General features: G+C 45.9%; 1 protein-coding gene across 7 annotated transcripts in view; it reads left to right on the top strand.

Moving 5' to 3' along the window:
* Positions 1-3216: 3216 nt before the first annotated feature.
* ATP9A (ATPase phospholipid transporting 9A) overlaps positions 3217-25334 on the top strand; it is a 52585-nt gene continuing 30467 nt past the window's right edge. For 2 of the 7 annotated variants that reach the window (XR_014887701.1, XM_085241373.1), the window contains exons 1-11: positions 7221-7241; positions 8436-8524; positions 9530-9674; positions 10413-10526; positions 12799-12907; positions 18820-18878; positions 19713-19764; positions 20325-20419; positions 21563-21643; positions 22312-22387; positions 25019-25095. Coding sequence is in view for 6 of the 7 variants with exons in the window: in XM_085241373.1 (XP_085097499.1) it covers positions 7236-7241; positions 8436-8524; positions 9530-9674; positions 10413-10526; positions 12799-12907; positions 18820-18878; positions 19713-19764; positions 20325-20419; positions 21563-21643; positions 22312-22387; positions 25019-25095 (903 nt within the window). In the remaining variant the exon portion in view is untranslated. Of the gene's footprint in view, positions 3398-6994; positions 7331-8435; positions 8525-9529; positions 9675-10412; positions 10527-12798; positions 12908-18819; positions 18879-19712; positions 19765-20324; positions 20420-21562; positions 21644-22311; positions 22388-25018; positions 25096-25334 lie in introns of those variants that run through there. The other 5 variants (XM_085241377.1, XM_085241375.1, XM_085241376.1 and 2 more) reach the window with 5 other exon arrangements.

Genomic DNA, 25334 nt, shown 5'->3' on the forward strand with positions numbered 1-25334 from the left:
TGTTAACAGGGCATTGTAATCTGGTAGTGTTTAACTCGCCCATTAATTGCAGTAGCCTTGTCTGAGTTCAGACGCTTGAAAGATAAATTTAAAAGATGAATGCATCCCATGTAGGCTCGGGGCACACAAGCGAGGACAGCACGGTGCTAACAGTTCCTGCTCCGACATCCCTGTTCATTTTGTGTTTCTCTTACTAAAATGCTCCTTCCTGGCCATGACTGCGTGTGCGGCTGCTGAGCTCTGGGAGTGGGCATCTTCTGACGCTGTCCTTGTTTTGAGTGGATGCCATAGCCCAGCTCTGTCCCAGTGGTGCCTTGAGACAGTGACGTTTCTCCTCCCCTGAGCTTCTGTTTCCGTGTCATCTGTGTGAGTGAGTCCGTGGTGTGGGGAAATCATGCACGCATGCCTGCAGGTTTGCAAGCCCTTAGCAACCGGCTCCCTGCGCCTGCACGCTCGTGTGCCTTGCAAATGGAGCTGCACCGTGTGCACAGGGCAGCATTTTCAGACAAAGCAGGTGTACCCTGGCCTTTGTAAAGCGTGCAGTTATGAAACGAGGTAATAACAGGTACAGGCAAAATGCCACTGTTGTGAGCTGTCTGTGGAATCACGGGCATTTTGTGCAATCAGTTACACACCTGCCTCTGAGCCATTCCCTTAGATGTTATAATTGCCTATAATTTGGTACTCATGTTTGGGGCAGTGGGGAAAAGCAACAAACACGGTAAGCAAAAGCCAGTGCAACCCCAAAACTTTATTGCTCTTCCAGCATATAAAAAGCCAAGCAGAGTACTGTTGTTATCACCTTCAATAGTGTTCATCAGGTGAAATCACAGGAGTCCTGTGAGTGACAGACTCAATCATTTATTTCAGTGCATAACTAGAATAGAATAAAATTTATGGCATATTGTGCTGAATAGGTAATAGACACACATTGCAAACATACTGTCAAAGCAAACATCTCTTGTTTGAGTGGGTAACTGGCACTGGTCTTGTTTCTTGGAGGAAGGTAGGCACCACCCCATAATAGCTTAGTGGTGAGGCACTGGAACAGGTTGCCCAAGGAGGCTGTGGATGCCCCATCCCTGCAGGCATTCAAGGCCAGGCTGGATGTGGCTCTGGGCAGCCTGGGCTGCTGGTTGGCGACCTGCACACAGCAGGGGGTTGAAACCGGATGAGCACTGTGCTCCTTTGCAACCCAGGCCATTCTATGATTCTACAATTCTATGACTGTATGATTGTATGATTCTATGGTTTACCTACCCTTTCATTGGTGCAAGGCAGAGACCCAGGTCAGTGTGAGGATCTGTGAAGCACTCTGAAAACTCTGCCCATGGGTGAGTGGCTGTGCCACTGGCAGTGGGTGCAGGGAGGGAGAGGAGGGGGTGCAGCCTGATGGGCGATGGAGACCTGGGGAGAAAGGCAGGGAGGTGCGGCAGGGAGGCTGCAAGTGCACAGAAAAGAACTGACAATTGCAGTTGTTCATTTGTAATCCACAGTGCAACCTGAGCTGATGCTCCGGCAGGGCAGGAGAGCAAACAGAGCTCCCCACAAAATCTGACAGAACTTGTTCTTTTGTTCTTCTTTGCTATTCTCTCTCTCTCTCTTTTTTTTTTAATGATATATTCTTTCCTTTTTTTTCTTTTTCTTTTCTTTTTTCCCTTTTCACTGGGAAAGTTCTGATTGTTAATTAAGATTATATTAAGCTTAATCTTAAAAAAAAAGTTCCATCCATTCAGAATTTGATATGCCAAAAAATGGGTTTGTGGCTGCAATTAGAGCATTAGGACGGTGCTCATCAGCTTTCATTTCAGTGTGAGCAGTCTCTGAAGGACTGTTCATTGCTGTTTCATCAGGACACATGTATTTTGCATCCAATGGGAATTTTAAAGCCTGTCATTTGATTGCCATGGTTTGTACATTACAGTACACAACATGCTTGTGTAGCATTACTGAATAATGATTCATCATTTTTATCATGTGTTTTACTTGCTCAGAATCCCAAGTTGAAACTTGGCAGGAAAGCACTCTGTAGGTAATGTATGCTTTAAATGGGAATGCCTCGTGTGCTTTAGTATGTCACACAGACAGAGAAGTTGGACTTACACTATGGCTTACTCGCTTATTCCCTGCTCTTGGTCACTGTCACTGTGGTATTTTAGCTCAGCAGGATGATGAGCTACAAGACAAAGTGCAGGCAGGGCAAGGAGCTGCAGCAGCACTACTAGCAGATACAAAGACACAAACCTCTTTGCTTGGTGACCGATTCTGGCAGATTATTTGGTAAGGGAAAGGTTTTGCCAGCGGTCTGCAAATGGATGAGTAAAAGCTGGCCTTGAACTAGAAAGAGATGTAGATCCTGTGGTGACCAAGACTGCAGCAGAAGATGCTGAGATGGACACGTAGCTCTGTTTTATTTGATCCTTATCGGCAGTGGGCATTTCCTCCATCCATAGGGTGCACAGGTGTGAATCTGGTGGTTTCAGGCAGGAAGGAGGTGGTCAGCAGGAGGTGATCGTCCCTCCATACCGCCACTGGTGAGGCTGTACCCCGAGTGCTGTGCTCAGTGTTGGGCCCCTCACTACAGGAAGGTCACTGAGGCCCCTGGAGCACACCCAGAGATGGGCAGCAAAGCTGACCAGGGTCTAGAGCACAAGTCTTATGGGGAGTGGCAGCAGGAACGGGGAAATAAAAGCTTTGCAGGGAAAAGCTTTGAGTCTTAAACAGAACAGAAATGTTGGCGTGACTCCTGTCTGAATTTACAGTTGAAATCTGAATCAGACCTGAAAGTAAGTCGTGGCTGGGTGTGGGTAATGGTCATCAGGAAAGAATGATGCGAGGGGCAGCCCTGAGATCCTGGTCCTGTGATGTGGGTGGAGGGATGGTGTAACGGGAGGCACAAGCAGCACCTCTACACGTCCACATGTGCTGAAGGAGGCAGAGGACGCACAGGTCGTGCCACAGGCCTTTTGCTCAGGGAAAGCCCAGGCGGCCACGCGTGCAGAGGCTGTGCGTGCAGGAGACCAGCGGTGCCAGTATGAGGGTGCTGAGCTCGGCTGGGAAGAAGAGCTGCGGGCACCAAGCAGAAGCGGCAGGTGGGATGCGGGATGCGGGCGGGCAGCGGATGCCGGCAGCGCGGTACCCCGCCAGCGGGTTCAGAGCCGGTGCCGCCCGCGGGTCAGAACCGAGCCGGGGCGGGGCGAACCGGGCGGGGCGGCGGGGCGGGCGCGGCACCTGCGTGCTGGGAGCGCGGCCCCATCGGCGGAGCCGCGCCGAGCCGAGGCGCTGCTGGGAAGCGCATCCCGCCCCGCTCCGCCCCGGTCGCCGCGGCCATGACCGACAATATCCCGCTGCAGCCGGTCCGGCAGAAGAAGCGGATGGACAGCAAGCACCGCAGCGGGTGAGCGCTCCGCGGAGCGGCTGCACGAGGCCGGGGCTCCGCTGCCTCGTCTCGCTGCCGCCCGCGTCGCGGTTCTGCTCGGGGCCTTTGCGGGGCGGGGGTCGCCGCTGGGCAGCGGTTGAGGGAGAAAGCCGGGAGGAGGAGGAGGAAGAGGAGAAAGAAGAGAAGGAGGAGGAGGACGAGGAGGAGGACGGGGCCGGCGGCCGCTGACAGGTCGCTCCCGGCGCCATTGCCGCGACACGCCCGGCGCTGGGAAGGATCCTGCCGGGCGGCCCTGCGGAGCCGGGGCTGGGGCAGAACGGGGCCTGCGATTATCGCAGCCCTGCACGCGGAGCGGCACGAACCCACCGCTGGAGGCCGGCCGGGGGTCGGCGGGCACGGAGCAGCGCTGCCGGAACAGCCGTGTGAGAGCCGGGAGCTGCGGGATGGGTGGGAGCGGCTCTGCCTGGGAGCGGTGTGCGGGGCTGTGCCGAAGGTCTCCGGCTGAACGCTCTGTAACTGTATCAGCGAAAGCAATACAATGTCCTTATGCTGGATGTTGCAGTGGATGCGTTCTGCCGGTGCTTCCAGACAGGAAGCTGAGTGAGACGAATGGGTCATCATCGTTAACGCGATTTCGGTGGGAAATGGCACTGCCTGCAGACGGGTTGGTGTGCGCGGGGTGTCCGGGTTACCCGGCCGTCAGGTTGCCGTGCACTGGATGTGTTTGTAGGTGCGGTGAGTGATGCTAGCAAAATAAGGCAAAGCCTCAAAGGAAATAATGCCTTCGAGAACGAGAGGAAATTGTTATTTTTCCATTGTTTGTTATGGTTTGGGTTGATGGCCTTCATTCAGGTTCTTCTAATTGAATTTATTGTACTTAATAAGGAGTAGTATAATGAATAAACTATCAGCACAGTTTCTGTGAGCTGATGTAGCAGTGTCTGTGGCAGTTAATCCTGAGCTGGAAGGTACGTGTGATGCAGCACAGAACTCCCCAGCCCCGGCATGACATGCATTGTTGGACAGGTTCCACAGGGTGCAGCCACCCTGGCATTAAATTCAGTGATGTGACTGAAAAGGCTCAGAGAGAAGAAGAGGTAGCGGCAGCCAGAGAAATTTCTCAAAGCTTCTTGAATCCTTTTTTTTTTTTTTTGGTCGGAAAGTGCTCTGATCTCTGGCACATCTCTACTATGAAGTGGTTGGTAGTGGCTGGCAGTAATAACCTCCACCTAACCTAAGCTGCAGCTCAGTGGCACCAGACCTCACCTGGTCAGCAGACACGTAGGTGATGCTTCTGTGCCATCAAGAAATGATGGCAGCATGAAGTTGTTGAAGGAAGATTATGTGGGATTTTTCTTAATGGCAGTCTGAATACTTGGCTTTGGGTTTTCTGTTTGGGTATTTGATTGCTTCCTGGGAGCTTATGTCTTGTTTGGCTGATTATTAGGCTGTAATTCAATCAAATGATAGTGTGGGTAGCAAAGTACTGAGGTGGAGGAAATCCAAAGTATTATTAGCAACTGCAGGAGCAGTCAGCCAGCAGGCCAGGGCAAGTCCTGGGGTCAGGTCTGGGATGGAGTCTGGGGAGCCCTGAGCTGTCATCAGAACCTTTCTTCTGTTTCCTCTGAGAAAAACACAAACAAAGGCACTCGCAAGTTATCTCTGTTTATACATGTGAAAACCTGCTGGTAACCAAGCTGTGAAAGGCTTCATTTTAACATGGCCTGACTGCAGTTTCTAGCACGTCTGCCTTTTTCTCCAGTGGGGGCAAGTTCTTAGATTTTGCTGGCTTGGTGTCTTCTGGAGTGAGAAATAGATTTCATTTCATGGACTGGATGACTTCATAGAAATCTTAGCAAAAAAAAAAAAAAAAAAAAGGAATAAATGCCCAATTCTCATACCTAATTCTCATACAGGCAGCAAAGGACAAGTGTCATCTCAATGCTGTTTTGATTACAGCCTCAGCTTGTAGTGTGCTTTGAAGAGCAGTCAGGGAGGAACTCATACAGTAGCTTTGCAGAGATGAATAATGGTCCAGACAGCTGAGATCTGTGTTAGAGAGAGAAAGCATGTGTTTAATAAACCAATGGGAGTAATGGTTATCTGTTCCGGAGCATCGCTTTCATGTGGATCTTCCTGGCTGTTGTCAAAGAGTGTGTGCTCTCTGTGCTTTGCAGCTGTACTCCATGAATTCAGCCATATTTCCTGATGGCCTTGCAGCACTCTGAGAACCACTCAGATGTGTGCCAGTTGGGAAGGGAAGATGGCACAAAGTGGTGGACTGTTGACGGTGTGTCATGGGAGTCCCAGCTTCCCAGGGCTGAGCACTGATGGGATGTGAGCTGCAAGCTCCCGAGTGCTCTGGGCACTCCTTTCAGTGCACAACAGTTTTTCCCTAAATAGCTTATGGTCTCAGTCTGCAATCCTGCAAGGCTTTTTTTGAACCCGGTGAGCTTCTGTGCTCACCATGCCTCTGCAATGTAAAGAGGCCTTGATCCAGGAATGCGGGAGGGAGAACAGGGAATGAGACTGGGGAGGAGGAGCCTTACAAAGTCAACAGAGGGAGATGGGAGCTCCTGGCCGCCGCCTGCCTGCTGCTGGGTGTGCCAGGGCTGGGCTGTGCTGGGACAGCACTGTGGGGACACAGCTTTCCCAGCACCGCTGCACGGCTGGTGGCGGGGCACGGGCTGCAGGGCTGGGCAGTGTGCCTGCCTGGCTTGGCTTGGTTCGTTTGTTTTTAATATCAATAGGAAACTATTTATATGCAGTTAAAATACTGATATGCAGGGGGCTGGTTTGTAGGTTGCAGGTCCTGAACGGTGTCACCTGTGAGAAACATGGAAATGTCATCTGAGAAATGGGATTGTTGTAGGAATGATTAAATATATGGATGGTTGGACTAAATCTACTCCAGTTTTAGGAAAATGTGGCACTTTTCCATTAGTTTTGTTGTGTTTTCATAAGCTTTTTTTTCATTTTCTCTCTAAAATGTTTCTCTGTCCAACATGCTGCTTGGTGATGGCCATTCATCACACATCTGACAGTCAGTCTGTTGTATTACTGCTGCTTGCATCATTGCTGAGAGTGCATCTCTGTAGTGCTCCTGCAAGTACACAGTGAGCCCCCGTGACCTTCAGCAGCTCCTGTTCATGTAGCTCCCTGTGCAGGTGAAGAGCCACATGATTATAGGATGTGGAGTTTGGGAGGCAGTTCACATCAGAGGAGATGCTTCTGAGTGATTGCCCCTTAGGTTTGGGTTTTTTTTGTTTGTCAAGTTGTGATTTAGAATGTGAAAAACACAACACAATGGAAACTTCTTCATTTCATCTGTCTTTGTATACCTTTTCATGTTTGTAGAGGTTTGCCATCCTTGCACATGGGTGTCCCAAGTCTGACATGTAGCACTGCAGTCCAGGAGGGTGCACCCAGACGTGGCTGTCCCTGCTCTGTGCAAGCACCCCATGCCTCTGGGGGTGCACATGGGTGGTAACAAGTGGTGTTTACTCAGTTTGCAACATTGGCAGTGTAATACAAAAGGCCAGGTAGTGAAGTCATCCTGCCTGCACGTGACCCTGGGCGATTTGTGGGATGTGCCACTGGGCTGTAAAAGCACTGAGTGCTGCTGCAGCCACTCCTGTTTGCGTAAAACACCCTGTAAGGACTGCGGATGGTGTATGGAGGATTTTCAAACAGAACTTGTGAGCTTAGATATGCATTCTTCGTTAATGACAGCATCAGAGTTGAAATAAATACAATGACACTTGAATATATATATTTTTTCTTTTCCAGGAAGACATCTGAAAGAGTGGTCAGGTGCTGCAATGGCCTGCCCAGGGAGGTGGTGGAGTCACCAACCATGGAGGTGTTCAAGGAACATTTAGATGTTGTGTTGAAGGACGTGGTTTAGTGAGAACTATTGGTGACAGGCGGACGGTTGGAGTGGATGACCTTGTAGGTCTTTTCCAGCCTTGGTGATTCTAGGATTCTGTGATCATTCTGTGCTTAAGGGATGTCTGTGTTCCTACCAGGAGCTCCATTGCTAGCAATGTGCCAGGCCATGCACTCAGTGGCACTACTGGTGTAGGAATAAGTGTTGGCTTTGACATGCTGCACCGTTCTGTTCTGCATGCCCAGCAAGGCGCAGCAGGGTGCAGGCAGTCTGCGGGACAGAAGGGGAACAAGGATGGGGGAAAAGGGGAGGGTTAAATGCCATCCTGGAGACTGGTACCTGCTTTCGTTTAGAAAATAAGAATTAAAAACATTCTCTTTGGGGATTTCCCTGGACATAAATGAGATAAAGATCAGCCTTCATTGCCCTGCATGCTTTCCAGCTCAGAGCAGTGGGGCGGTGCCTGGTGGGATTCCTGGCTCTGCAGCTAAATGCTGTCACAGCACACAGCTTGCTTATTGCTGGGTGTAGTATTGTTGGTATTATTTCATTGGTTGGAAGTTGTTTTGTTTTTCTTTTTGACAAATACCTTTATGTTGCTTAGAAGCCATGTATTAAAAGGCTGTGTAGGAGACTTGTGGTAGAAATTTTGGGTATTCTTAATTCGAACGTTGATATTTCTGGTACTTGCCTTTGAAAACTTGCTGAGCAGGAAGTTTTTCCTTTGTTTGTCTGATGAGGTCTTAGGTTTGCTTTCCCTGTAATTCAGGGCATTGCGAAAGCTGTGAGTGTAGCAGGGCAGGAATTTCACAAACCTGTGACTTTGCATGGCAGATCCTTCCATGGCCTTTGCGTACTCAGAACTGGTATTTTTAGATGGATTCTCAAGCCTTATAGTAACACACCGTTTGTACATTAAAAGTCCTACAGCACCAAGTGTCTCTGTGGTGGGAATGCTCAAGGAGGTTGTGGCTTCAATTGCAGAACATGTGTGAAAATTTGGGTTGCTTCACTTTTGAGAAGTTACGTTGCACTTCCCTCCCTTCAGAGTTGCTGTCAGTACTGGAGGTTGCAGTGCCCTTCAGGAAGGAGCAGTTGTAAGGGCTTTTGCAGTGCTAGCTATTAACTTCCTTCCAGACTGACAGCAGTGTAATTGTGTGTAAACAGCTGGGTGGAGCGCACTGCTCTGAAGGTGGAATGTCCTGCTTACCTGGTGGGGTTCGCTTGCTGTTTGCATGTTCCAGACTAAATATTCTGTAAGTTACTGAACTTAACGTGTCTGGAAGTCTGTTGTGGAGGTTTAGATATTGGCCTGACAATCTGCCCAGATGTCTGGAAATTTCTCTGGAGCATATTGGTGAATATCACATTGTAAAAACTAACAGCTCAAGTAAAATATCTATTAAACGACAGTAGTACGCTGTTCAAGCTTCGTCCTATTGTAAATATTTGGATGTAGGTACCTAGCTCCTTTTGCTGATGAGTAGGATCCCAAAAGAGGCCCAACCCACAGAATAAACAAAGGTAACTGGTTTCAGATGGCTGGAAGGGCTGAGTGGTTCCCACCATAGCTGGAAGCACGTCCTAATGAGGCTGTGAATACCAGCCTTGTTCCTGTGGGCAAAGCCTCTTGTTTGGATTTCTATCATTCTGAGTTCACTGTAGTTAAAACATGAGATGTAGGCTAATCTTGTGTGATTTCCTCCATTATAGAAAAAAGGGATTTTTTTTTCCTATAGACCATTTTATTTTTTTATTGCAATCTGATCATCACCGTTTCATCTGTTATCCATTCAAACTTATTTGAGAGGCAAGTTACTGGTAAAATGACTATTTATCTTAGCTCTTCATCTGCAAAGGAAAAGGAGAACTCCCAGTTAAAAGATACCAAGTTAATAAAATATATTGTTGATGTAAAGTTTGTGAATTTGAGTGTCTCACACCACCATACTGTTTGCTCCGTGTTGCAAACAGCTTTTGTGATGTGGGTATTGTACACAGTCGTGTGTGGAAAAAAGATTTTTCTCTTGAGTTTTCTTAGTAAGACCAAGGTAAGTTTGTAGATCTGGCCTGCTGGTTGGTGAGGAGGAAAGCTCCTGGTTTAAAGGTGGTTTAACGTGGTGGAAAACAGTAGCAGATGAGAGGTGGCTGACGGAAGATCCTGGGCTGTTTAACCTGGCAGGTGGAGAGGGCCTGGGGTGTGTGTGAGAATCATGGTTAAAGAGTAACTTCTTATTTAAAATCAGATGTTCCTCTCATAGGTGCTGTGAGTGCTTAAGATGCTGTGGGAGAAGAGACCCAAGGCCTCGTACGGTTTGGCTTGGCCATCCAGAGAAGAGAGACCAGAGATACCCCCGCAATGTTATCAACAACCAGAAATACAACTTTTTTACGTTTCTCCCTGGGGTAAGTGTGAGGAAAGGTGCTTCTTGTCATCCTACCCAACGCCGTGCCCAGTTCCAGTGCTGTTATGGTAGGCGAGCACAGAAGCAAATGAGTGCCATCTGGTTTGTGTTTGTGCCCCAGCAGAACAGCTCCACATTCAGAGGGGTGATGGGGGAACTGGTGCCTCTCCCCTGCTGCTGCTGGGGGAGCAGCTTGCTGTGTGGAATGGGCAGCAGCTCCTTGGTGTCCATCATCCCTGGTTGAGCAGCTGGGTCATCCGTCCTACACTTCTGGTGGCAGCAGCAGAAACAAGTCTGATTTTGCCCACTTTTGATGTCAGAAAGCAGTCACTGTCTGGTTGAGTGTTAAAACAAACCAAGCTTTCTGGGTTCACTGGCATTTTCTGATGTCTATGGTGTGATTTTTTTGCAAACCAAATCCTGTAGCTAATGATGTTGCTGTTTGCTGAGTGTCTCTTCGCAGAGTGGAGATAGTCAGAAGTTTAAAACCAAAACAAAATGACTTATTTGTGTTAATACTTGGGCCTGGCTGCCTGGCAGTGTCATCCAACCAGGATACCATCAGCCAGGAAGAGTAGGTTGATCTTTAGAAAAGTTTCCAGGAGTACTTTAAGACTACCCTAGGTGACCATGTATGAACTGGAGAAACAAGCAGAGATGTTTCAGAGCACTAGTGCAACTTGTATAACTTCCAAACTCTGTTACTGACCTCTTTTCTCTTGTTTTCTTTTTTTGTTAGGTGTTATTTAACCAGTTCAAATACTTCTTCAACCTTTACTTCTTGCTCTTGGCCTGCTCTCAATTTGTTGTTGAAATGAGGCTTGGTGCACTCTACACATACTGGGTTCCTCTGGTAGGTGATTTGAGGTTTATTTATTTAAGAAGCTTTCATTTTTTGACACAATTTCTTTTGCTGCCCTTTCTCCAGGCTGTAAGTCTGTACCTTAAATCATTTAGTTAGCTGACTGTTTCAGGCCCTGCTCTGTACCCGTCACAGAGATAGCTGCTCTGGCTTTAGGCTCTGTTTTATACAGCTGTCCCTGGGGTGTGAGAGGTCTCTGCCTCTACCTTGTTCATCAGTGGGATGCCAGCAGAGACAGAGCTCTCAAGCACTGCACGTGGTGACTGCAAAGGCATCGGGACTTTGTGTATGAAGTGGTGAAGCGGGGACCAGAATAAACACATTGCCCTGGTGATTTGTGTGTTGCTCACAGCTTCTCCGAAGGCAGGGTGTGCTGGTGGAGGGTCTGTGAGGGCATCTGGCCCTCCCAAGGAGCCCAAGCACTGGGAGCCCAGACCAGCCTGGTTACTGCAGCGCGGGACCAAAGGGCACCTCTCTGAAGTGACCTTAAAGAGTGGCCATATGCGCAATGGAGGCAAATTATGCTCTCCTGCCAAACAGTTTGACCTGCAGTTTAGGCGTAGGTCAACAGACTGATTCATGGTTTAACCACATTGTGAAAAACAAATGAGAGAAACCTGAGAAACAGCCCTGCATGTAAAATAACTGCCATTTTTTAAATAAAAACCATACATATAAATATAGAGAGACAAACTTGTGTAGCCTCATACCTGTTCAAGGTGCAGATACTCTTTTTTTCCTCTAAACATTTGCCCTTTTCTTTTGATAGCCACATGTTTTGTCTGATCAAAGGAAATCAGTAATAATCAGCTTTGAAGCAGAAACTCGTATGCTGTCAAAGGATGTAATGAAGAATAGTTGTGTGGGGCTGCTAGATCTCTGAAGTGCACTGCATGATCCAGTCAAAACTGGCAAATGCTTTCGTATAGATAGCTTTATTTTTTCCCCAGCTTTTACCCAAGTACAACTGTTATTTCTCTCTTTATGTAAATATCTTTCCTGCTGCACTTCAGCCTACAGTGTTGCAGAATAGCGTTGATTCAGAAGGGCCTCTGATCCGACTGCTGCTCAGAGCAGAAACCAACTCAGGTTGGGTTCACTCACCTTCCTGAGCTTTGAAAATTTTCGAGCTTAGAAATCTTTTTTGCTTTAAGAAAGAAGCATTTTAAAAAAATCAACTGAGATTTGATTATGAAAGCACAGTGCTCTCAAGCACTATTTGTTTGCTGTTTTGTGAAATGGTTGGGGTAAAAAAAAAAATCCATGGTTCTATTAAGAGGGGGTGGGCTGAGGAGGGGCAGAGGGAATTTTTCTTGCCTTTCAGGCTTCCAGTACAGTAAAATCCTTGGCATAAGTCCAAAAGAAGTAAAAGTGCAACTTGAGGACACGGCTGCTCTGTTTGTGTCAATGCCTGGATCGCACTGCTTTCTCTCTCAAATTAGTACTTTTAGTTGCATTTGCAGTGTGAATCCAACAAGAATTTCACCAGAGCCTATCCTATAAGTACACAGGAATCCCTTTCTGGTTTTGTTCAGGCAGTTGTGATTTGTCTGTGCCAGGTGAGCTACTGGGGTTTGGCTCAGGAGTGGCCAGAAAGCAGCATAAGAAAGGTCTTTGTTCAGCACTGGCTGCGAGTCCCAGGGCTGGGGATAGGATGACCTGTGTGATGGCATGGAGAGACTGCACATGTGGGAATATTTTGAGCTCATTATTTGAAGACTCTTCAAGCAGCTAAAACATAAGCTGAAAATTCCAATGCTTTTTTTTTTTTTTTTCCTTTCCTTTTTGAGAAGCAGGTAGGAATTTCTAGCTAAGCACACAGATGCAGATTGCACAGAGGAGAGAAATGTTCACTGCTTTCTCAATTTGTTGGTTACCGGAATGAAAACTTCCGTGGTGGTGCAGAACAGCACGGTGGGGTGCAATGCTTCTCTGATAAGGTTATCTGATGGCTTCCCAGTTTCAGCATTTGCAAAAGCAGCACTGAATGCATTAAAAAAATAAAAATAAATAGCCCTTCCTTAGGACTCTGCATGTACAATTTTAGTGAAGGAAATCAGACAGGCGTGTTATAAAGTCTGACCTGTACAGGCGATCCTCATCATTCTCCATGTGCCAGAAACGTTGCTTTTATTTGTGGCAGGAACTTTCATTCTCAGTTAATGAATGGCATTACTAGTGATGAATATAGAGCACGGTGCCTGTTAGAGGCAGATGCCTTTTCTGCTGCCTTTCCATCCACTTTTCCCCTGTTCTCTTTCAGGGATTTGTGCTCGCCGTTACCGTCATCCGAGAGGCTGCAGAGGAGATCAGGTGTTACATGCGCGACAAGGAGGTGAACTCCCAGATCTACAGCAAGCTCACGGGGAGAGGTGAGTGCTGGGTGGGCTGGGTGGGGCTGTGCTGGGAGCTGCATGGCCCAGGCACTGCTTGGCTGCATGCAGGAGCTGCCCCGGGGCTCACCGTGCAGCTTGCAGCTGCTTCCATTGGCTTCCATGCAGCTGATGGAAGCTGCATACTCTCAATATTCTCAGTTCTGGCATAGGCCAAACCTTTTCTCCAGGTTACTGTTCCTTCTTGGTAGATTTGAGTAACCAAAGGAAATGAAATTGGGTTTGAATCACCCTGGGGCTCAGAGGTGGCTTTTCCCAGAAGGGAAACATGTTTTCCTTTCTGCAGAGAGAAGCGGTGCAGGAATGGAAGGAGGAGGCAAACGCTGCAAGCATACAGCAGGGTGAAGCGGGCTGTAATAGATGCGTGCTCTTTGGGTTGCTGCTGTTCTCCTTGTTTTCTCCTGTCCTTCTTCCTGCCTGTGCTTCTTGCTTGGTCACAGTGTGGGTGAGAGAAGCAGATATACGAACAATTCCTATAAACTAGCAGTTCGTATTCCTTGATGGCAACAACTGTGTGCCAAAGGAAGTGAGGAGGATCCACAGTGTCAGATTTCTTGGTAAAATGCTTGTGCAAATAATCAAACCTCAGTCTGTGAAACTGTCAGAAGCTGCTTTGTGCAAAAGGAGATCCAACATGGGAGGCTGGAGGTGGGCCTTGTGACTGTGCATAGGTCTGGGAACCCTTCCAGCATACCTCCTTCAAACCATAGTTCAGTGCAAGTTCTCTGTCCTGATGGAGCTTGGATGTGCACCTGTTACGTTTCAGGTGAATTGCCTTACATACTGACACACTCCATCCCTTGTTGAAATGCAATACTTGTTGAGTTTCATAGTTCTGTGACATGCATCGTGCAAGCTTTTTGCTAGGAGAGATTGTGCGTGCTGTTACCACACCTTCTGTATGTTCCTGTAGGCAGTGACAGATGTAGTTCCTCACTATTGATAATCTTTTCTTACTTTTGTTTGCATCTTCTTTAGCCCCTTCCTCCAGCAGTGAGGAATGCAGAGCCCTGGCTTCCATGAGCGCAGGCTGCAGCTCTGGTGCTGCTTGCTGCCTCTGCCTGTTGTTTACGGCTCTGTCAGCATAACAAAGGCATTTAAATTCTCGTTTGAAACACTGAATGCTGTCTTGCTGTATGGCTGCTAATTCTGTGACAGTGTTGGTGACGCCACGGCTTTGTTTTTAAGAAGGGAATTAGCTGAATTTAAGCAACTTTTTTTTTTATTTTCAAGTGTCTTTGCTATAAAAGTTTACACCCCTGAAATAAGACGCAGTGCACGAGGTGTGTTAGAAGCACGGCTTCCAACAATTGTACTTAAAAAAAACTTTTTAAAAAACGATTGCTCAAGGTTGTGTATGTTTCACATGCTGGGAATTATGAGACATCTCCAAACTGGGGAATCTGAGTTTCTGAATATTAAATCCTCTTCTAATAACATGTTCTTACTACAACATTTAAAATGCTTGGCAACCAACAAAAGCCTCACCCGAGAGGGGTATACTACATCTATTTAAAAATATAAAAGAGTTGCCTTCTGGATTCCATTCAATGATCTATAAGGGGCCTGACCTCTCCTTTAGTTCTTTTCATATTGCTATTACGTTTCCCATGAATGATTTCCCTTCCCCCAATCCTTTAACTTCTCTAATTTTGTGAAAGAACCCAAGGAGGATTGGCAGCTGGGCAGTGGTTGGAAATCCTAAGCCACTTTGTTTGTTATTAGCACGGGGTTGGTGTGGAATCGGTAATGAAACCCTCGAGCAGTGTAGGTTAGAGTAGGAAAAGCACAGAAAATTATTTGTGATTATCAAGTTGGCTGGTGAGCAAAGCCATTTTCTGTCTCATGTGAAGTTCGGCATCTGTCAGTAGCCGAGCTTTCAGAGGACATGAACATCGCATTTGAAAAGGCCACCGCAGCTGAGAGGCATTTCTGACCGCAGCAGCACTGTGCGATGCCAGCATGGCTGGGGGTGGGTGGTGGGTTTCTGAGTGTGTGTGTCTGTGTGAACAGCAGGAAAAGGTGGCTGACTTTCCAGCAGGGGCTTCTTTGGGTCAGAAGTAAAAGCAGCAAATAGCAAAGTTGGAGTTAAGTTGAGAGCAGCTGAATGTAACCGTTAATTTTCAGTGCGGCTGGGAAACTCCAGGTAGGACTTGATTTGTTTTTGTTTCGCAGCAGTTTGTGCTTTGGGATACTGGCACAGCCCTGTAGTGCAGAGGGGCACTGCTCAGAAGCCCTCTGGATTGTTGCTGGCTGGTTGAAGACTGACAATAGTTCCACTGCTACAGCCAGTGCTCAGGGGGGGAGATGAGGTGAGGCATGATGCTGAGCACTGCTGCTCCTGGAGATTGGCAATAATGGATCTAATGGCTCTGTAGCTTTCTCCAAGCTATTTTTATTTCCCCCGAGTAATTGCACTAAGCTGCCATTAAGGTGACTGGAGAATAGTTTTCCCATCTTCAGCCTTACTCCCCCAGAGCAACGTCAAGGCTGAGGGTACACACATCCTCTGGTGTCAATGAAGTAAGGGGACTTAAGCACATATGTGCATAAACATTCTGAAGTACCAATCAACACAAGTGCTCGTGTGCTCTTCTGAGTGAGGGTGCAGGTAAGCGCAGGTATGAGTGCTCCAGTCCCCTGTGTGCAGGGTTTGTGTCGGGTGCTGGGGTTGCTCAGCTTTGTAAGCCTTGCCAAGCTGCTTTCTTTGTAGAGAAAAGGTGAGAATCCTCTTTTAATAAAATAATATAAAATATATTATTTTTATTATTTATTATTAAAATAATATTTATATAAAAATAAAATCACATTTTATTTTTTATATGGTTGCTGAATTGTAGTGTCTGTAGTGTTCTGGAGGGCGGTGTGATGCAGGGCAGGCAGGTATTTTCTGTGTTGTTTTAACATCATAAGACAAATCTCTCTGAACCTTCTTTATCCTCCACCATTACAATTCATTTGTGTTCCAAAATGATGAAACCAGTGGCTTGTAGCTTTTTTTTTTTTTAATAGAAAGCTCTTTCTTTAAAAGACAGTTGTTTGGATTGTAATAAAAAATAATCAAATTTCAATCCCCTATTCATAAACCTACAAACCTCCTTGTGTTCAGAAGGCTGTGTGCTGACTTTCTGCATGATAGAAAGCTTAGAACCGTGCTCACAAATTCTTGGTTTGTTTTTCTTCTCTCTCTTGCCTTCCTTGGGTAGCACTGCATAACAGAGAGGGACTCCACAGAAAGGAATGGGAGGAGACCTCCTACCGAGGGGTGCTCCTAAAGATACAGATCATTGGCATTTACCAGCCATACAAAAACAATATTTTCCCAACCCCTCTGAGCCCTGCTCTGCAGTTTATACAGCATAAAGCCACAGAAGCCCAAAGTTGGGTGCAGTGCATCCAAAACACCCGTTCATTTCTTGGCGTTCAACTTGTTTCAATAAACTGCTCTGTAATCTTCAATGCCAGACGAACTATTCTGAACTCTGCCTTAGCTGTGCACATCTACGGCGAGATCTCAAGTGCTCATGTGACAGAAAAAGGCATTTCTCCTGGCTGAATACTTTAAATAATCTGCTTTGTGGTACGTCCATCGCGCTGCAAATTTGGTGATGATTCCAAAGGCCATCGATAAAGTGGCAGCAAAGTGCTTGCATTATATTGTCTCCTTTCTGGCTTTTATCAAAACCAAACAATTCAGAATGAAACAAGTATCACATTTTTTTTCTTAACAGAAGAGATCAGAACTAGCTGCTTTTTTGTGATTGTGCTAAAGACCTGGGTGTACCTAGAAAGCACTTCTAAGTGCCTTTGTAAAAGCAGCTATTTCTTATTATAGGCATACTTTAATAACAGAGCAATATTGGGAATGAAGTTGTGTTATTAGCTAGTTTCTCAAACGTGTGAGAAAACATCTAATGTTTAGGAGCTCGTTTCCCCACAGAAGGAGAAAGGTAGTGCAGAATTCCCAAGATCAAAATAAAACCAATTCAAGTAAGTTGCTTTATGGGAGTCCTGAGTCAAAGGAAACATCTGGTCCTGCGCCTTCGTGGTGGGACATATGGTGCAGACTGCAGAGATGTCATCCACGAGAGGCCAGGGCTATGGCTGGGAAGCAGAATTAGCTCTGCTACCTAAAAAGGGCATCTCGCATATGTATACAAGAGTTGTAAAAGCATGCAGTGCTTACAGGGCTCCTTTTACTTTAAAACAGCTGATGTTGGGAGGGTTATTGAGCAAGGCAAATCTGTTCCAGTTCCTTTATAGAAAACATTTTGGAGCAGGATTTTGCTGTTTTCAGAGTAGTGATGCAAAAAGCCCTTTAATGCATGTAATGATAGGAAATAATTGTGTTGTAGCTTTGCCAGAGCATTTTTTTTTTTTCCAGCACTACTTTCTTTCATTAAGGAAAAGTGATACAAAACCAAACTTCCATTCCCGAGCCCTGCAGGAAGATTTCTATACTGCCAACCACCAACAGAATCCGTGTGATCTTTAAGAGGAAGCCCCCCCATGGGGTTAAAGCAGTGCTCCTCTCCTCCCATGGGCTGTTCTGCACAGGGGTGCTGTGCTGTGCTGTACGGGATTCCAACCTTCTTTGCACAGAGGAATATTCCAAAGCACTTTTTGTTGTTCCATGAATAACCGTCCTAAAAGGGGAGGAAGAGATGTTATCTGTCAGACCCTTTTAGTGTCAGAGCACCTAGCTTTGGATGGCCGTGCAGAAGGCTGCCAGGGATGCTTTTTTGCATCCTCTCCGAGCACAGCTTTTCTTTTCAAGCCTCTGCGTAATGGACTCTTAATCCCTGGTGCTTTTCCTGCCTGGCAGGGGTGTGTTTAGCCCAGCATACGTTTTGTTTACCTTTTTTTAAAACAAACAAACAACCCAAAATCTAAATCTCTCCCATGGCAAAACCCAGAATCTGCAGAAGACCTATGAGATATTTGTGAAATGGGCCATGACTGCTTATAATTTGTAGGAATAATTACAGCATGCAAGGAAGTCTGCATTTATTAGCAGCAGTGATGAAGCATGTTGTTAAGCACACAGTGTGTCACCAAAGCAGCAGGCTGCCAGGAGCCCAGAAAGGCTTTCATTGTTAATTTGGAGCAGAAACACTGAAGCATATCCTGAGAAGGATGCTAATGAAGGGACTGCCAGTAGTAAAATCCCAGTGACCTTTGTGCTTTGTGCTAATTTCTGCTCCCCCTCTCCTCCCCCTTCTCCTTCACCCCTGCACTGCTATCTGGCCAGTTAGCCCTGAATGGAGGTACAGGAGGAGCCCTGTCTGTGCCAGGGCGAGCTGCCACGTGCCTTCCCCACTCTACCCAAATCACAGCACCTTACAGAGGTTTTTGTTGAAGTAAAACAGACACGGAGAGGCAAGGTTCAATTTAATGGATTTTTAAAAAGCTAGTTAGTTTGAGAGGGCAAATCAGGAGCTGGCTAGCGATCTGAAATGACTAGCCAGTTGTTAAATTAACTCTCTGTTTGGAGCAACTGCAAAGAAAGAAATACACAGGTGTGCTGTGTAGTGCCTGGTCTCTGCAGGGGCGGTTCAGGCTGTGTCCCTGCAGAGGTGAAGGAGAGGAAGCTGAGGTGACCAGAGACAGCGCTGTGCCTCAGGACGGAGCAAGCCTGCTTCTGAAGATGTGCCCATTTTAGTTGTGGCTTCCAGATCTCGGCCTGGGGAGCTGAGCTCTAGCTTTTCACCCACCTGGGGAAGCAGCAGGTGGATCGCTGTTGCAGTTTTCCTGGTTTTGCACCACTGTCTGCCTGGCGCGTGCTGAAAGTGTTTTCCTGGGTGTAATGGCTGCAGTGTCAGAGCTGTCAATGGGGGATGGGCAGCAGCCCTGCTGCACAGGGCTGTGACACTGCTGTCTTCCCTCTGCAGGGACTGTGAAGGTGAAGAGCTCTAACATACAAGTAGGAGACCTCATCATTGTTGAAAAGGTGAGCCTTTATGTGCGTCTTCTTTGTAAAGTGCTTTTCTTGGGAATTGAGCTATTTGATTTATGATAGGCTTACAGTACTGAGTGTTGGATAACACAGTATTTAATTACTTTTCAGGGTCTCCCTTTTTCCCTCTGGCCCTGGAAATAGCATCACTGCCTTTACAAACCAGATCTCAGAATCAGCACCTATAAGCAGTGTTTTCTGATCTCCCTATAGCAAGACAAAAAGGCTCCTGGCCCTATCTTTGACTGCTGCACATAGGTTAAATGTCTGATGCAAATACAGCATACAACATCAAAATGTGTTTGGTATAACCAACACAAAGGTGGAGGGACAGATCCGTTTGTGGGCAATAGGATGTACATTTCCCCCTTTTTTTTCTCCAGTTATTTTCTCCACACTTTCTCCATGCAAGCAGCTGTGTCCTCTGAAACTGTTAGTGTGAAAATATTCAGTAAAAAAAAAAAATAAAATCTCAAACCTGGTACCTGTAGGCCCCAGGTACGTGCTTTCTTCTAGCATAGAGCTTCCTTGAAAGGAAACTGGCATTGGTTTAATGTTTTTTCTGACCTCCAGAGTTATCACTAGCTCTTTTGTAAAGCTAGACCTTGGCCAGTCTGGTCAGTGGGAGCTGGCTCCGGTTGTTATTCTGCACTCGGGATTCTGCAGGGAAGTGAGCTTAGGATTCCAAGCAAAATGAATACCAAGCTTCAGTTTGACAAAGAAATGCTCTTTCTCCTCCGTAGCCTTTGCTCGTGGCCGGGGCTGTGGGAGGAGGCTGTGCACGCGTGTGGGGTGTGTGCACAATAATGGCCTTTCTTCTTGTAACAGAACCAGCGGGTCCCTGCTGACATGATCTTCCTGAGGACATCGGAGAAGAATGGTAAACATCTGGAACCAATTGTCAAAGTAGCCATTAACCTTTCACTGGTTGTTTAGAGAAAATTATCTTTTGAAAACGTGAAAGAAATAGATAATAGAAAAATTTTGAAGAGATGGGGAATTCAAAGGCTTTCAGGGACCACCAGTTCTCAGGATGTTACGCTCTGGTTTTTTGCTACTCCAAGAACGTAGGTAGTTGAATGCAGGGTGAATGAGGTCACAAAATGCCATGCGCTATAAATGCAAATCATTTTACGTGCTGTTCAGGTTTGTTTTGTTAAGTGTGGAATAAGGAAATGTTTGATCTGCAGGTTTACGGAGCATGATGACTAATTTCAAATGTCTTAAGGATACAGAGCAGAATCTCACTGTACTTTGAACTGGTGGGAGGAAACAAATGTGTGATGCAGGAGTATAATTCATCTATTCTTACCGTATTAACAAGTGTTACTTTAAATGAGATACCGTTTCCGAAGAAAGAAAGATGTCCTAGAAACAAAACATTCTGTAAGCTGTAGGTGTACTCACGTGAGAGCACTCATGGCTGTGGATGCTCCCCAGGGTCTTGCTTCCTTCGCACTGACCAGCTGGACGGTGAGACGGACTGGAAACTGCGGCTGCCAGTTACCTGCACCCAGAGACTGCCGACCGCCTCTGTAAGCTGCCTGCTAAACCTATTGTTGGGTGGAGAGGTATCGGTCAGCTGCCTGACAGATGTTCCTCTGCTTCAGCTAATGGTTTGGAGAAACGAGTGAACACTGTTTTGCACAGGACCGGTGCGCAGTGCAGGTTATGAATTGGGGCAGGGTGACGCTGGGTGTCTGTGCCACGTGGCTGTTGTGCAGAGCTGCATGCGAGGCTGTGCTGACCCTGCAGCAGGACATGGCTCCTGGGGAAGGCTGCTCTCCCCTCCAGAGAGCACTGCAGTAACTCAGTGCAGGACAGGTACTATTGCAGGATAGGTGCCTTGTTGCTGGGACACCTGAAATGCTCCCTTTCGTCTCCTGGATTGCAGTATACTTAGAGACACAACCCATGCATTTTCATGAAATGGCTCTGGAAGTTCATGGCTCACCTTCGTGAAAGGAGGAGTGACCAGTGGTGCTTCCCTGTATGATCTGAAACAAGCGTTTAGCCTCCACTAAATGTGCTGTTTCCCAGCCAAATTGCTCTTTAGCTAAAGTAGGTTAGTCTGGCTGAGTACTCTCTAGCTGAAGTAGTTTGTCTTCAAAATATATTAAAAAAAAAAAAAAAAAAAAAAGGAAATCTGGGTACCTGTTTTATTGATGTTGTCTGTAAAGTTGTAGGAAGATTATTTTATACCAAAGCTTTGAAGCAAAACATTCAATCTGTGAAGTGAATAGTTCACATGGAGTCAGCATTGGAAACACTGTTCAGAAGTGACGTATCTCCTTGTCACCGTGGAACTGCTCCCAGTGCCACTGGCATCTCAAGCTAAATATTGAGAGTTAGGATGTTCCTTGGTTACCTTGGAAGGTCCAGACCTTCTTTGCTGGGAAGCGATGTGTTTGTTAGGCTCTCTTGATTTTTTTTCAGGCTGCATTTGTTTTTATGGGGCACTAACAACCAAGTAACTCCCAGGAGTCTCTTTGGTTTCAGTCCAATGAATACTAGCAGGTAAATACCTTCAGACATGCTGGTATAATGGTTATATTTTCTGTTAGGTAGTTGGGCTCAAGAAAACAATATGATTTAAATAACTTGAAGTATTTTGTTAGAACCATTTGTATATTCTTAAGATGTGCATGTCTAAATGCCCCAAACACATCTGTTTTTAGGACCTGCTGCAAATCCGGTCATACGTATATGCAGAAGAGCCCAACATTGATATACACAATTTTGTGGGAACCTTCACAAGGGTAAGTCCTACTTACATCTGCTTGAAATAATAAACGTACTGTCTTCTGTGCCAACCTGCTGAATACCAGCAGGATGCCAGACTTCTTTCAGGAGAAATGTGAGGTCATGCTCTTCCTTGTGCCTTTTCTCTCACTCTCTTTTCTTGTTTTTTTTTTTCCCCTCCATAAAATACGTGAAATAAATCTGAAACAAGAATATTGTTTTTGAGGCTTTGACTTGGCAACAGTGTCATGGGCTGCTTGTGATGCAGGACCTTCCACTGATGGCATTAGGTCTGAACGTTTGGGCTGAGGTTGGTACTTATGTATGCGTGGTGCTCAGAAGGAAATCAGCACCGCTGCAGTCTCTGTAGGGTTAAAACCTTTTGCCTGTGAAAAAGCAGGGGTTCCTGGTGAGCTTCTCATTAATCCCTTTCTCTTTTTTAATGCATAGAGGCTTTCAGGAGGAGGTCTGTCTTCATACATTTTCTTCCAACCCTACTTTCTCCACTGAAATCAAGTGATGCTTTTCAACCTAGGCAGAGATCTCGCTGGGTTAATGAAAATCCTCCATCTCTCCTAGAAGCCCTCTGCTGACAGAGCATCCCTCTGCAAGCACCCATGTGTAACTCCAACAGCCTACTGCCTTTTAAATTACTGACGTGGTTTCTTATTTCCCCCCATTGTAGGAGGACAGTGACCCTTCTGTGAATGAAAGCTTAAGCATAGAAAACACCCTGTGGGCCAGCACAGTGATTGCATCAGGTAAGGCGGAGGCACGTGTAAATTATTTTTAGGGAATATGTTAACAATTTTTAAGGGTCTTTTTGTAATGGAATAATAATATCTGTCAGTTGGAGAAATTAGCAGTTGGAGTGAGGTTTCCCACTTGTCCTAACACCTCTGGGGAGCCGGACTGGCGGCTAATTGCCTCTTGGACGTTCCTAGATGAGAAAGAATTGGAGTGGCCTTTGGGCACTTCTCTAGCATCTAGGACCAGAATAGCACTTAATTGCTCTCTGCATTGACATCCTAATCTGTAGCAGAAATGGTGTCAAATAGATTCTGGTAACAGAAGCTAAGATGAAAGATTTCCAGGTAACTGCTTCCACTGAGTTCATCTTACATAGTTTTAAAGAAGGAAAAAAATACAATCTTTGACACATTTTAGTGCATGTGTACGATAAGCTTGAAGGCCTGAAATTAATCAGTGCCCTCCTGCAGAGGCTTGTCAAAGTAAAAGCCTTGCTCCTCTCCGCCTAGCATGCCTGTCAGGACTACAGGACAGCACTCAATGCTGGAGGAGAGAGAAGTTCTGTAAGCAGTGCTGCAGTTGAAGCTGTTGAGAGGAGGGGCTTTGCAGTGGCAGTACCATGATGTGCCTGGGATTGGTAATAATGGGAAGGAACATGAACTCTGAAAGATTTTTGTGAAGTACTGGAAAGATTTTCATTTTCCCTTTTAAAAGCAGAACATATATTTTATTCCTTTATGTTTCCATCTAACCCTGCTCAGGATCCTCTTTGAAACATATTACAATACTGTTGCAGTGATGTGACCAAAGGATGCTAAAAACCTAGTCATCCACGTACAGTTTGGCCAAGTAAATAGTACTTATGGATTAGTAATTGCTATGTAGAAGGTTTCTGCCTTCCTGCTTTCTGCTTGCAAACACTTTGCCTGGGGCCGGGCGACTTCCAACGCCCAGCTGGCTGTGTAATGCACTGCTTCAGTCCATCCTGCTCTGGGGCAAAACCCTCCTTCCTGAGTAAGAGCAAAGCTATTTGTACAGATAGCTTTGAGAGTTCAGCTAGAAAGAATAACATTTGCAGATATTTTTGTCATTTCAGCTGGTGAGTACAACAGTCTGCCTTGGATAGCCATAAAACAATCAGAAATACTCTGTTTACACACACCAGCACGCCTTCAAGTTGTTTTCCAGACCTGGTAGATTTTTATCCCTCAGTTTGACTGACTCGACTGATAGAATATCCGTTTTTGTTTCTCCTGTGGCAGTAATAAATAGCATGTTGCAGTTTATTTCTGCAAGAAGAAAATGTGAATATCATTCTTCCTCTTCCGTAAGCAAACGCTGTGAAGCCGTGGCGCTGCCATCGCTGGGCAGCCCTTGCCTGTGGGATGGAGCAGAGCTATGTGACTTTCTCCATCCGCTGCTGTGGTAGGAGGGTCCGACTCTGACTGTTTGCAGTTGATTTGGAGTAGCTGTGCCATCTGCTGATTTAATAGTGGTGATCTTACCCCTCCTGCCATCTGGCTACAGTGATTTGTTTTGCTTTTTATTTTTTTTATTATTATCTCCAAAGGAATGTTTCCCAGCATTTTTAGTAACTGCCTCTTTTGAGTTAAAGTTATTTAAAAACAATACACTCTCAATTTAACACAATTGTTAAAATTTTGGTCATTAGTGGCAGCAGCAGAATAGTGGTGTATAAAATGGCAATGTATCAGCAACAGCACTTTTTTTTTTTCCCTGAGTGGTGTTTTTATCCATTTTTATAGACCTGTAAAATTTTCTAGTAGCAACCGGTGTTGGCAATAGCAGCTTTTAAACTCGTGACTGCAGCTACTTTTTGCAAAGTCTTTAAGAGAAAGCTGTAGAAAAACAGTGATTTATAGTACCAAACTGTGTTATATTTCTGCAAAAAGAAAAGGGAGAAAAATGCTTCTCTCAGATCTCTAGAAACTGCAGGACATGGCATTAAAATACATGGGCTCCCAGCAGCTCCATCTGTTGCAGTAAGGTGGGAGTTGGTATGATTCACCTCTCAGGAGGAACAGCAATTAAAGAAATACTCAGCTAAGACACAGATTTAAAAATAAGGTAATTCTATCTTTAAAGCATTTGGAATTTGTTGGTTTTACTCTGATTGTGGCAAAATTCACCAAGAAGGAGCAATCATATCCCAGAGCACCCATTTCACGTTGAAGTAAGGCACGTTTAGCACACCTAGGTGGGATTTGGGGTGGTGGGAACAAACAACCCTTCCTCCTTCTTTGTTTTTATTTATTTATAGGCAGTAGTGACAAATAACTTCAAAAGAGATGGGGTCAGGAAAAGCCAAGCCAGCAAAGCACGCAGCTTCTCTCTGCACGCTCCTCAGCTGGAGCAGCTTATGATGCTGCAAGTCCAGCCATAAGGGCGGTGTGGTTGGAGACTTGCTGACTCCTAGTAGGCTGTCTCCTGTTCAGCATCTGTGTTTGCATGGATTCTACATTGCAGATAACTCACCTTTCTGTCCTTGTTACCATTGCTTTAGGAGTTAACCTGCTAAAAGTCGGTTTCAAAACTGAAGGCTATGGATCTAGCAAGCATTTTTCGGAGAAAGCAAGCAGAGGTTGTACTTCTTAGGCTGACGCATATTCTGCTTTGTTTAGGTACTGTTGTGGGAGTTGTCCTCTACACTGGAAGGGAGCTGCGCAGTGTGATGAATACTTCAAACCCAAGAAGTAAGGTAGGGCAAGAAAGCAGTATTGTAATAACTAAACTTGGCAGTAATTTATCATTAAACAAAGAAATAAGTCCATCCAAAGACAGATTTTAGGGACAATATCAGATGAACAATGATTTATATCTTTGAGCCTGTTGTTTAAGATAGTTACCATATCAGAGCCTGTTGTCATCTTTCTTTTCTCTGAGCCTGTTGTACATGTAGCTGCTCGCTTTTTTAACACTGCTGGTGCTTAATGACTA

This window comes from Meleagris gallopavo, chromosome 22 (assembly GCF_905368555.1).
Source record: "Meleagris gallopavo chromosome 22, MGAL_WU_HG_1.1, whole genome shotgun sequence".
Classification (NCBI taxonomy): domain Eukaryota; kingdom Metazoa; phylum Chordata; class Aves; order Galliformes; family Phasianidae; genus Meleagris; species Meleagris gallopavo.